The following is a 12,418-nucleotide window of genomic DNA, read 5'->3' as shown; positions in this document are numbered from 1 at the left end:
ACAGCCAGACTCTGTGCCAGAGACCTGTACCCCATGGCTTACCCTGGTAAGTTGACGCACCCAAACAGTAACCAAAACTGTATACTTGTTATTGAGGGAAACGGCCACAGGGGTATCCTCGTGAATTTATAAACCTCAATAAGGTCACCCCTTAACATCCTGTGCTCCAGTGAAAAAGATCCCAGCCTATCCAGCCTATTTTTAATAACTCAAACCCTCCAGTCCTATCAAGATCTTGGTAAATTGTTTCTGAACCTTTTTCAATTTAATAAAATCTTTCCCCCTGTCAATCTACCAGACATGTGTGGCATTCCATTGTGGCATCCAGAGATGTCAGGGACCCTTAGCCTGAGGTTGTCTTTGTGGCATCTACCTCTTTACCATTAGTGATCTAGCACAACAGCAATAGGAGGTTAAGGTAGTACATGGACTCTCAGGTCGCCTGTATTTTTACAGTCTTGAGGAGTCTGTATTCAATGTCTGTATGGGTTGTGCAAATTTACAGCGTTTATTTTATTATTTGAAGAGGATGCTTCTCATATTTTGGCTGTGCTTGAACTGCTCACTTCAGATCTTTAGCCATCTGCTGCAGAGGTGGTTGACACATCAGAATATCTCCTCATGGGTCTAGGCCTGGAGCTAGCCATGGTGCCCATTAATAGGTCCAGGCCTCGATGCAGGAAGTCATTAGATTTGACTGCCTGCCTGTCTCTGTTGAGTGCACTATCAGGTCTGGGAACTTTTAGCTTAAATTTATAACCTTTCTTTTGAAGATTTGCTTGTTGTCACAATGCCCCTTTAAGGAGACTGTCACATTTTAATTTGGTTGATTATTTTAAATGAACCAATTAAAGCAAAAGTGTCTTTAACAACCACAGGAAGTTCCAAAGCACATTAAAGTGCTTTAGAAGTGTAGTCATTGTTATAATGTAAAAAAAAACACAGCAGCCATTTGTGCACAGCAAGTTTTCATCAACAGCAATGTGATGATGACCAGATCATCTATTTTAGTATTATATAAATATAAGGTATATATTATCTGTTTTAAAGAATGCAAAACCAGTGTCAGGGAGGGAGTGCAATAAGCTGCTGGAAGGAGCTATCTTCATTTTTGTGGTTGAAACTGTTCTCAGTATTTTACTGGCACTCAGTAAGTAAAACTGGATGGACTGATCATAAACATTTGAACTCTCCTATTTATAGCTGCTTCAGTGTTTTGTGAAAAGTTGCACAGTGGATTTGTAAGATCTAATTATGTAGATGGTCAGGAGGGAATACGTTTACAAATCAGACTCTGGTTACAAGATAGGAAGGTGATAAACTGAAGACAAGGCTGGGTTAGATGACTAAAAACCTGAAGGAGTCTGAGCTCAGGGCTTGAAACAGCATCAGAACACAGTCAAGGGAATTGGGTAATTACTGCCACTCAGAATCAGCAATAAGCATCCCCCTCCTTCCCTAGGAGCGGATGTTTTAATCGTTTGACACTGCCAGAAGCTGGCCCACAGGAGCTGACAAATTCTGGAGGAGCCACATGCTTTCCAAATGGCACAGAACTTTTCAGAACTATTAAATGCTAAATTTTTCTGGGGTGGACCAGCTGTGCTTTCTGATATGTGATTATATGCTGCTTGACCCTGGCAAGTTTTCCAGTGGGAGCCAGCATCTTAGCTGTCTCCCATTCTGAGGGAAGATCCTACACCTTCCCTCAGAATTCCTGATAAATTATCTGGCTGGAACCAGTTCCAGCTCAGATGCCCCACCACATTCAGATTGTTTTGTTTCTACACCAAAAATGGTCTGAAATCTCTTGACTAGAGCAGTTCAAATGGAATCCTGTGGCTGAAGACCAAGAAAATATCTGAGCTAAACTAAGACACTCAATGTTTGTTACGACTCAGTAACCACTTCAGGCTCAGACCAGGCAATGACAGCAGATTTCCTTCTTAAAGGAGATTTGTGATTCAGTTGGAATCTGATGACAATCTGATAGCTGCATACTCACTTATACTGAGACCTGTTTCTTTCTTCCCTGATTTTTAAACCAAAAGCAAATTCTCAAACTCCGCTGTTAAGATTGAACTAATGTTCTTTGGATTATCTAGTCCTGTGACATAGTTTCCAAATAACTGTGGCCCTTCACAGAGCAGTCTGCCACATTCAATTTGCCCTCACCGGGCTATTTCGCCCCCATACCCCACCCTCCACAATGTAGTTTGCCCTCTTCACTGAAGAGTTTCCTCCCCTCACTGTGTTGTTTGTCCTTCTGAAGTATCTGTACCTGCTGACTGAAGGTCACTGTCCTCCTTCGACTGTTGTCACCACTGTTTCCAAGGTAGCTGTTTGGAATACTCAATGTTTCGGGTCTTTTGAGAATTCCTGATGCTGGATTTCTCATGGCAACAAGCGAGGCATCCTGTAGACTCCCTGGATTCTCAGTCATCACCGACGGTCCCATTTCCTCATTTTCCACCTCATCAGGTATCCGGGGAAGACTTGCGCTCAATGTGTGTCTGGGAAAACTGATGTATTGGTCATTGGCCCCTGTGTAGCAGTCAATGAGGACAGTGTCAATATAAGAGGTCCCATAGGATGAGGCAAATTCATTAATCCCAGTCAGGGAGCTGTCACGGCTCAGAAAGCTCCCATACTTGGGGGTCAGGGGGCTCAGTGGGGAAATAGGACTGGTCATGCTGGTGTACATCCGAGTGGCATTCTGACTGGCACTCTGGCCTCCACCTTCTTCCAGAGCCATTGGTGGAGAGGGGGGTAGAGCGAGGCTGGGACTCTTCATCACTTTCTTCTTTTTTCCCTGTGGGTTCAGCCGCTTTTCTGGGATACTGGTTAGTGTCAGGATAGTGGTTATGGTCAATGTTACCGCAGTGAAAATGTAGACAACCCGAAGCTGACCTCCTAACACCTTTCCAAAATTTGTTTGGTCCCACTTGATCCCACCAATGATGTAACCGAATCCGCCTCCCAGACCTAGAGCAATTTAAAAGAAAGACATAATGCAGCAAAACATTGGAAAAAATATAATTGCAAGTCTCAATGGTTATGTGACACAACATCACACTGTGCAACAAAGATAAAGTGGAAGGCACGGCAAGTGTTGGCATTAGGGTAAATAGAGGATAGAGGATTTTTAAAAATTATTCTGAGAATATAGGCATTATTCACTAGGCCAGCATTTATTTCTCAATCCTAAATGCCCTTGAGAAGGCAGTGGTGAATATCTGTACTCCATTCAGTATAGGAATGCCTACAGTGCTGTTAAAGAGGGGACTCTAATGTTTTGACCCAGTTCCAGTGAAGGAACAGTGATATAGTTCCAATTCAGGATGATGCATGTCTTGGAGGGGAATTTGCAATTGGTGATGTTCACATGCATCTGCTGGTCATGGCCTTCTAGGTGGCAGAGGTTTGGGGTTTGGAAGGTGTGATTCAAGGAATGGTAGCAAGTTTCTAAAGTGCATCTCATAAAGGGTATGCATTATTGGCAGTGTGTACCACTGGTGGCGGGAGTGAATGCTTAAGGTAGTTGAAGCATTGTTGACCAAGTGGGCTACTTTGTCTTAGATGGTGATGAGCTTCGTGAATTGTTTGGAGCTGTACTCAGCTAGACAAGTGAAGAATGTTCCATCACACTCCTAACTTGTGGCTTGGAGAAGGTGGGCAGGCTTTGGGGAGTAAGGAAGTGAATTACTTGCTGCAGAGTTCCCAGCCTCTCTGACCTGCTCTTGTAGCCACAGTATTTATATAACTAGTCTGGTTAAGTTTCTTGTCAAAGGTAATCTCCAGCATAATGATGAGGCATTTAACAAAGACATTGCCATTGAACGTCACAGGGAGGTGGCTAGCTTCTTACATATTGGAGGTGGTCCATGTCTGGCACATATGGTACTTGCCACTTACCAGCCCATTCCTGAATGTTAGCCAAATCAGGATGCATGCAGACACACTGCTTTAGTACCTAAGGAGTCGCAAATGGTACTGTACATTGTGAAATTACCGGCATAGTCTCAAGTTCTGGCCTTGTGTTGGAGAGAGGTCATCAATGAAGCAATGGAAGTTGACTTTTGACCAAGTCATTACCCTGAAGTATTCCTGCAGCCATGTCCTGAGATTGAGATGTTTGGTCTCTGGCAATCACAACCATCATCTTTTGAGCTAGCAATGACTCCAACTGGGGAAATGTTTTCTCCCTGATTTGCACTGCTTTAATTTTTGCTAGGGCGCCTTGATGTAATGCTCTGTGCATTTGGAGGCTGAGAGGCTAGATGAAGTCAGGGGTTGGAGGAGGGCAAATTGAGTGCCATTTAAAGAGCTGATGCAGGAAATGGAAATGTCATACTGGGAAAGTCTCTGACTGGACCCTAGGTTCTGACTTGACCTCAGAATCTGTCTAAGGGCTTGTGAAGCAATGAAAGAGGTGATGCTAAATTGAGACTGACCTGCCAGGAGTGCATGGATATTCAGGCCTCGGTCCTGATCCTCTGGGCAGCAGACATCCATCATGTAGGCATGGCTTGGGTTGTCTGCTGAGTCAGCACTGAAATCCATTAATACCACACCACAGATAGTCAGAATGATGCCCCACTTGTGATTAGTGACAGTGTCAGCAACAGCAAGACCAATGTCCTGGCCATTGAGTAGTAGTGAGAGACCAATCAGTGCACCTGGGACAGAACAACATAGAGTTAGGATCAAATCCAGACCAGAAACAAATTCAGAACTGGACTAAATCCAAAACAGGATCAAATGTGTAAAGGATCAACATGATGACAGGATCAAACCAGACCAGGATCAAACCCAGGTAATCCCAGCAACAGAATCTAAACTAACAACAGGTTCAAACAGAATCTAATGTGGAAACAGGATTAAACTCAGATTAAACATGGGACAAAATAAACCCAAATACAGAATCAAGCCAGGATATGGATAAGCATGTTCGGAATAAAATTGAAATGGGAACAACAGAAACAGACAAAACAGAAACAGACCTTCCCTTTAACACATAACTCTCTATCCTTCAACACTACAACCATCCTTCTCCCCATTTACTTCAATACTTTCTCAATTTAGAAACACAAAGTCGTTTATTCTCTGTTCCAGTATCTTCCCTGGTAATTCATTGTCTACCCAATTATGCTTTTAATGAGAGTTCTCAGCAACCACCTTCATACTGTTTAGCTAACATTTCCAGATCTTGAACTCTTCATTGCAATGAATCTAAATCTCTTAATTTCTTGCAAAATTCCCATTTGGTTCAGAAACCCCACCCAAAACCAAGGAGTTTTCCTTGGAACTGAAGCACACTTGAGGTTCTGAGTCTCTGTAACTCACCAATTGCCAGAACCAGGATGAAGGGTCTGCGTCGGCCAAAGGGAGAAGAGCAGCTGTCACTCCAGGCACCCAATACAGGTTGAACCAGGAACCCTGCAACCACAAACAACACAGAATGAGACTGACACCTCCCACAAATACTTGCACAGTATGTAACACCACCCTGTCCTGACCAATACTCCCACAATATGCAACACCATCCTCTCTTGACAAATACCCCCACAGTATGTAACACCATTCATTCCTATAAATTCTGCACACAATGTAACACCATCCCCGCCCAAAAAATGCACCCACAGTGTGTAACTCTGTTCTTCCCCTCAAATCCCCCAAGACATGTAATAGCTCCTCTACTCAAACACTCTGGCAATACACATCCACATAACGCCTTGCAATTACCTTGCAATTATGTAATAGTGAATTGTCTCCCACAAACTGTTCGCATTGAAATGCCGCATCCCTTCATGACGTTGCCCCCAAATTTACAATTCTTTCTACTTTATCTGCCTTTCACTCCTGTTTCCCTTCATTTTCCTATTCCTCTTCTCATGCCCCTCCAATTATAAATGAATGCTCCCACTGTTACTGAGGATACTGGAATGTCTGTATCTCCATAAATGTCAGATTTGTCATCATTTAGATGGAAATTATGTTAGTACTTGGGGGAGAAAGGAATAAAAGTTGTGCTGATAACATGATAGGAAGAGGAATGCGATAAGCTAACTGCTGAACATTAGTTTTAAAGTTCTTAGATTCATAGAGGTCTCCAACACAGAAAAAGCCCCTTTTGAAAGCCAACATACCAATTGCCTTCTTTACTGCCTGATGTACCAACATGCTCACTTTCAGTGACCGAGTCATGAGGACACCATAGTCTTGTTGCATATTCCCCTCTCTCAATGTATAGCCATTCACATAATAATCTGCTGTCCTGTTTTTGCTACCAAAGTGGATAACTCCACATTTATTTACATAATACTATATCTGACATGCCTTTGGCCCACTCACTCAGCCTGTCCAAATCCCAATGAAGCATCTCTGCATCCTTCTCATATCTCACCCTTCCATCCAGCTTTGATTCATTTGAAAATTTTGGAGATGTTACATTTAGTTCCCTCATTTAAATCACTAAGCTATAATGTGAGTAGCCAGGGTCTTAGCACTGACCCCTGCAGTATTCCACTCCTCATTGCTTGCCATTCAAAAAGACCCATTTGTTCCTACTCCTTGTTTCCTGTTTGCAATCCAGCTTTCTATCCATGTCAGTATGCTACCCACAATCCCACAAACTTTAATTTTAAACACTAATCTCTTAAGTGGGATTTTGTTGAAAATCTTCTGAAAATCCAAATAAATCATATCCACAGTCACGCCATTATTAACTCTACTAGCTGCATCTTCAAAGAATACCAGTGGATTGTTCAAACATGATTTCCCTTTTGTAAATCCATGCTGACTCTGTCTAATCCTGCCATTATTTTCGAAGTATTCTATTAAGTCTTTAATAATGGACGCAAGCATTTTCCCAGAAGCGATGTCAGGTTGACTCATCTATAATTCCCACTTTCTCTCTTCATTCCTTTTTGAATGTCAGGGTTACATTAGCTACCCTCCAAATTGGTAGGAACTTTTCCAAAGTCTGTGGAATCTTGCAACACGACCACCAATGTATCCATTATTTCCAGGACCACTTTCTTAATTACTTTGGGATGTAGATTATCAGGCTCTGGGGATTTATTAGCCTTCAATCCCATCTATTTCCTTTATACCATTTCCCTTTCAATAATGATTTCCTTCAGTTCCTCCCTCTCACTAAACCCTGGGTTGCCCAACATTTCTGGTTTGTTATTTACATCCTGTTTTGTAAACCCAGAATCAAAATATGCATTTAGGTGGTAAGCCATTTCTTTGTTCTTCAATATAAATGCCTCTGTTTCTGACTGTAAGGGACCTATGTTTGTCTTCGCCAATCTTTCCTTAATTATAGACTCTTAACAAATTGTTGAATGGTCTATATTTCACAGGGTGCCCTTTTCATTTCTTAAATCATAGAGTTACATGTGTACTCTTACAATCTAAAGGAATGGTTATGCAATCAATCAAAGCTTGGATGATTTGTATTTGCAAAGTTCTCAGAACATCCTTTAAGCCTCTTAGGTGTAAAAAATCTGGACTTGGGGACTTGTTACTCCTTGGTGCCAGTGAGCCCTTTTCATGGTACAGGTTGGCTCCTCAGTACACAGTTCATGCATTTGTCTAGTCAAAGTCACATATCCTTCCATCCATGGCAGATTAAAGCAGGACTAGGCCTCACCATTTAACTATACATAGCACCCATGAATATACACTGAGGAAAAATATCATACCTAATATGGGACTGATGAACCAAACCATGCTGTACAGTTCATCTGGTAAACCCATCTGTAGGAGGATAGGAGTGACATAAGCTGTCTCCATTGCATAGCTGAACTCAATCCCAAACAGAATACACCCATTGAAAAGCAATTCCCAGAAGGAGTGTCGTGGTGGGATGTCACTGAAGTCAATTAGCTCAATGGGAATGGGAGTATTGGGAGGAGGAGGTGGGGAAGGCCGGATGAACTTCCTTCTCTTTGGATGCCGTTTGTAATTGTTAGCACGATGACTTATGTGTTGGGCAGTGGAATGGGGGAAGGTGCAGGCTGGAGGGCACCAGTTTGCCTGAGAAGTTGGGTTCGGAAAAAGGGCATCGCTGGGGGTGGTTGTGTTTGGGGAGGTCATCATATCGCCCTGGAATCTTCCCTCCGATTAACTTCTTTCTGCAGAGGAAAGAAAGAAAACTGTTGGGTTATGTTTTTGGTAACTCATTCACAAGCAACTGCTTAAAAATTACTTGGCAGCTCCCTAATTCCTGATCGGAGGAATTGGAGAGGAACAGCCCCCACCCCACAAATACACACACCCTGCAAGTGGCCCAAAAAATGCCTTCAAAATGGCAAATGTTTTCTCAGTTTGGGACTCCCCCAAAGACAAAACTAGGAGTTATGAATGTCAGACAGTCACTAATAAATCCAACAGGAAATTCCAGAGAAACATCTTAAGCCAGAGAATTGGTAGATTGTGGAATTCATCATCACATGGTTTGATGGATTAATGTAAGAGAAAATCAGATAAGCACGTGAGGGAGAGGAGAATAAAAAGAAATACCAATTGGTTGAAAGAAGTAGGTGGGGAGGAAGTTAGCATGGAGCATACAAACTGACATGGATCAATTGGACTGAATGGCAGGTTCCTGAGCAATCAATTCTATTTAATTCTAAATCATCCAATAGACATTTCTCTTTTCCTAAGTGTGGAGCCATTAAAGGTTAAAGTCATACCCATCCTGTGTTGGCCCAGCAGAGAATTAGGACAAAGGCTTTTGGTGTGAGTGATTCAGTTGTTGACAGAGGTTAACAGAGGCCCTGCAGTCAGGCAAGGGGCTTTGCTTCCAATAATCCTTTTCAACTTTGCTCAGATTAATTTTACTCCTGGAGGTGCTATTGAGTCTGATGTCCCGAGGGAGATCCTGAGCTCTCCTGACCCAAGGCAGGATTCCTCCATTCTGAAACCAGCTTCAGGATGTTCAGTTGGCGCAGTAACAGCAACAAGGTGCTCCCATTTGAGAGGAAACCTTCAGATATGGAAGCAGAATAAAGAGAGATTTACTCAATTATTGGGTGAATAGGAATGTTACTGAGCAGAGAGATTTGTCCTACACTATCTCCAGAAATAAAATGAAGACTTATCTTTTCCATTAACAAATGGAAATACCATTGCTGCAGGAAACACTCAGCAAATGAGTCAGGATCTGTGCAGAGTTACCCTTTCAGGTGCAGACCTTCTGCATTTCTCTATCTAACTGTCAGACTGTATTAAAGGTTCAACTGAGGCCAGTCTATAGTGAGTGTGGGACAGAAGATGGGATAACCCTGTCCCATCCTCCCAAACCAGTTGAACTGAGGTCAGTGTGCTCAGCACACACTTTCAGATTGAGGTCTCAACATGTAAAACATTGTGGAGGTCAGAACACCCAATCTGGGAACCTTACTGTGATCCCAGGTCGATCTGTCAATAAAAGATGGGAAACTGTGACACAAAGAGTTTGTTTGGGTGCAAAAAACTAAACTCAAATTCCAATGGAGACCAGGAAACTGAAAATAGACTTAACAGGAAGTGAAAATAACTACAAACTACAAAAATGACTGTGTGGGGGAAGGACGTTTAGGGGAGGAGAGTACAGAGAGCTGGTCAGGGTTAATAAATGAGGAAAGAGAGCTATCTACTGATCTTCTTCCAGGTCAGAGATATAGAGAATGGATTAAGGGCACTTGCACTCTCTCCAGACTCTCACTGTCATACTTCCATTCCCTGGCAGCATCTGTGGAGAGAATAACAGAATTAATGTTCAAGTCCAGTGACCTTCATCAGAGCTTTGTGATGAAGGGTCGCTGGAATTGAAGTGTTAACTTGATTGTTCTCTCAATAGATGCTGCCAGACCTACTGAGTTTCTCCAGCAATTTATGTTTTGTTTCAGATTCCCAGTATCCACAGTTCTTTGTTTTTCTTCAAACTACATTCTCTTGCTTACAATCACATTTGAATTCCTTCAATCACTTTTATATATAGTCATACTCACTCCCACACTTGTGCTCAATTGTTCATGCACTTATGTTCACAAACACATTCACATTCCTTAATCCACTTAGACTCATACTTACCATGCACTCACACACAAATATAGAAGGGATTTTTTATGACAGAGAGATGTGCTAACTATGATCCATTTGCCACATAGTAGCTTCATAACTCTAACTAGCTGTATTTTGCAACCTCATGTATATAACTTGTATATTCAGATTGCTTTAAGTCCTGAAGCTGATACATCACGAAAAAACGAACCAGGATTTCTATAGAATGATGTTTTAGGCAAGGCGACATTATTAACAGTTTCCACAATTGACTGCCTGGGAGAGCTGATATATTGCTGCTTAGATCCCTGTGTAAGTGATCCAAGAGATAGAGGAGAAGGAATAGCAGGCCTGCGATGGAGTAGCTCTGTAGCGCCTTTCTCATTGCCACACTGCTGCAAACAAGCAATCTGCAAAATTCTGTCAATTTAAGACATGGTTTTAAAAAAATGCTGCTGTGAATTAACAATTAATAGAATCAATAACTCTTCCTGGTGTGTAAAACAATCTCCCTGAAAGTTATTATCATACATCCTTAAATAATAGCATTTCACACCTCGATTTAAATATTTTGCATTTACTGCAGTCACCCGCAGATTGCTCTTGTTGTGTCTGATCACTCCATTTACCCACACTCTCTCTTGTTTCAGTATTTTCATTTGTTTGCCTTGAATAAAAGCAGGCTGTAAAATGCCCAGAGTTAACAATAGCCCCTCCGCCAGTCAGGCTCCCTCACCCTACAGCAGTCTAAGCATGTGAGACGGAGAGACAAACTGCATCATAACTGGAACCCCATCGCCCAACCTCCTCACCAGATTAGGCTGCTCATGTTTCTCAACAGCCTGCGCACAAAAGCTAAGCCTGAGATTGGTGTAATTACCTCTAGCTAGGCTGCTTCTTACATCCTGTTCCTGGGGTGGAGAGTTCTGGCCTGCTCCTCCTCCTCCTGCATGTTTCCTTTTTTCAGTCACTCATTGTTTCTCAATTTCTCTCTCTCTCTCTCTCTCTCTTTCTCTCTCTCTCTCCGCCCGCATTATGCCATCACACTGCAGCGTGCGCTGCTGAAGGCAGCCCAGATCCTAACACTGGACTAGTACCAGCACAAGAGGCAGGTGCAATCCTACCAGCCAATGGGAAGGCAAGGCTCAGACACAAACCTTGCTTCTTACAAAGTCTGTGTCTGGATAATAAATCGCAAATTCACCAATCGCAGGGCAGAGAACAAATCCCAACATTCAGGGCCTGCAGAATGAAAACAGGGAAAATCTGTGCAGCAAAGAGATGAATAATCCTTTCCTTTACGTCACCCTCCGTGTTCTTTGAGTTTTTAAGCATGTGTATATTATCTGTGTTATATACATCACCTCTGTATAAATTGACATTGTGTTTCTGCAGATATCAAGGTGTCCTTTTATTATTTTTAATAGATGTAGACATCACTGGCATGGCCAGCATTTGTCGCCCATCTCTAGTTGCCCTTGAACTGATTGGTTCTCTGTGTAATTTTAGGGGACAGTTAAAGTGACCACATTGCTGTAGATCTGGAGTCAGATGTAGGCTAGGCCAGGCCAGGCCAGGTAAGGATAAGAGATTTCCCTTTCGGGAACTAAAGGGCAAGAATGAACCAGATAGGTTTTTAAGGACAATGGTTTGCCATGAGGAGAATTTCACCATCTGCTGTGGTGGGATTCAAACCTGTGTCATATTAGCCTGGGGACCAGTCAACTAATATTCCCACTATGTTGCCATCTCCTGTTCCTGACTCCATTTCTCCCCCCTTGTAAACTCTCCATCCTCTATTCTTAATCACCCCTTGATTTTACCATGTGGTGTGGTCTTGCTAGTTCCATCGTATAAATTACAGATAAGACCATCTCAACTTGCTTCTGTGTATCATTCACCATTCACATCCTTCTTCCCCAACCTGAGCTTACTTTCTTCTGTGTCTGTGCCTAAAAAACGTTATCCTCCATTTCACCCACAACTACATTTTCGAAATCTTACCCATTAACCATTGTTCATCTGTTTGCCACTAATTTCTGCAGGTATACTTTTTAGACTAGATTAGATTACTTACAGTGTGGAAACAGGCCCTTCGGCCCAACAAGTCCACACCGACCCGCCGAAGAGCAACCCACCCATACATTTACCCCTTTAAGCTAACACTACGGGCAATTTAGCATGGCCAATTCACCTGCCCCGCACATCTTTGGACTGTGGGAGGAAACCAGAGCACCCAGAGGAAACCCACGCAGACATGGGGAGAATGTGCAAACTCCACACAGTCAGTCGCTTGAGTCGGGAATTGAACCCGGGTCTCTGGCACTGTGAGGCAGCAGTGCTAACCACTATGCCACCGTGC

The 12,418-nt window shown here is 42.7% G+C and overlaps 1 protein-coding gene across 7 annotated transcripts in view; it reads right to left on the bottom strand.

Moving 5' to 3' along the window:
* The window catches only part of slc45a1 (solute carrier family 45 member 1), a 61,343-nt gene that overhangs the window by 18,922 nt on the left and 30,003 nt on the right, over nt 1-12,418 (bottom strand). For 2 of the 7 annotated variants that reach the window (XR_006309266.1, XM_043675936.1), the window contains exons 1-6: nt 10,937-11,087; nt 8,706-8,998; nt 7,713-8,144; nt 5,347-5,439; nt 4,455-4,679; nt 2,282-2,985 (exon numbers count right to left, since the gene is read on the bottom strand). Coding sequence is in view for 5 of the 7 variants with exons in the window: in XM_043675936.1 (XP_043531871.1) it covers nt 2,282-2,985; nt 4,455-4,679; nt 5,347-5,439; nt 7,713-8,109 (1,419 nt within the window). In the remaining 2 variants the exon portion in view is untranslated. Of the gene's footprint in view, nt 1-2,281; nt 2,986-4,454; nt 4,680-5,346; nt 5,440-7,712; nt 8,145-8,705; nt 8,999-10,936; nt 11,091-12,418 lie in introns of those variants that run through there. The other 5 variants (XM_043675933.1, XM_043675932.1, XR_006309265.1 and 2 more) reach the window with 4 other exon arrangements.

Source organism: Chiloscyllium plagiosum, chromosome 34 (assembly GCF_004010195.1).
Source record: "Chiloscyllium plagiosum isolate BGI_BamShark_2017 chromosome 34, ASM401019v2, whole genome shotgun sequence".
Taxonomy (NCBI): domain Eukaryota; kingdom Metazoa; phylum Chordata; class Chondrichthyes; order Orectolobiformes; family Hemiscylliidae; genus Chiloscyllium; species Chiloscyllium plagiosum.
This window is presented reverse-complemented; position numbering and strand designations above follow the sequence as displayed.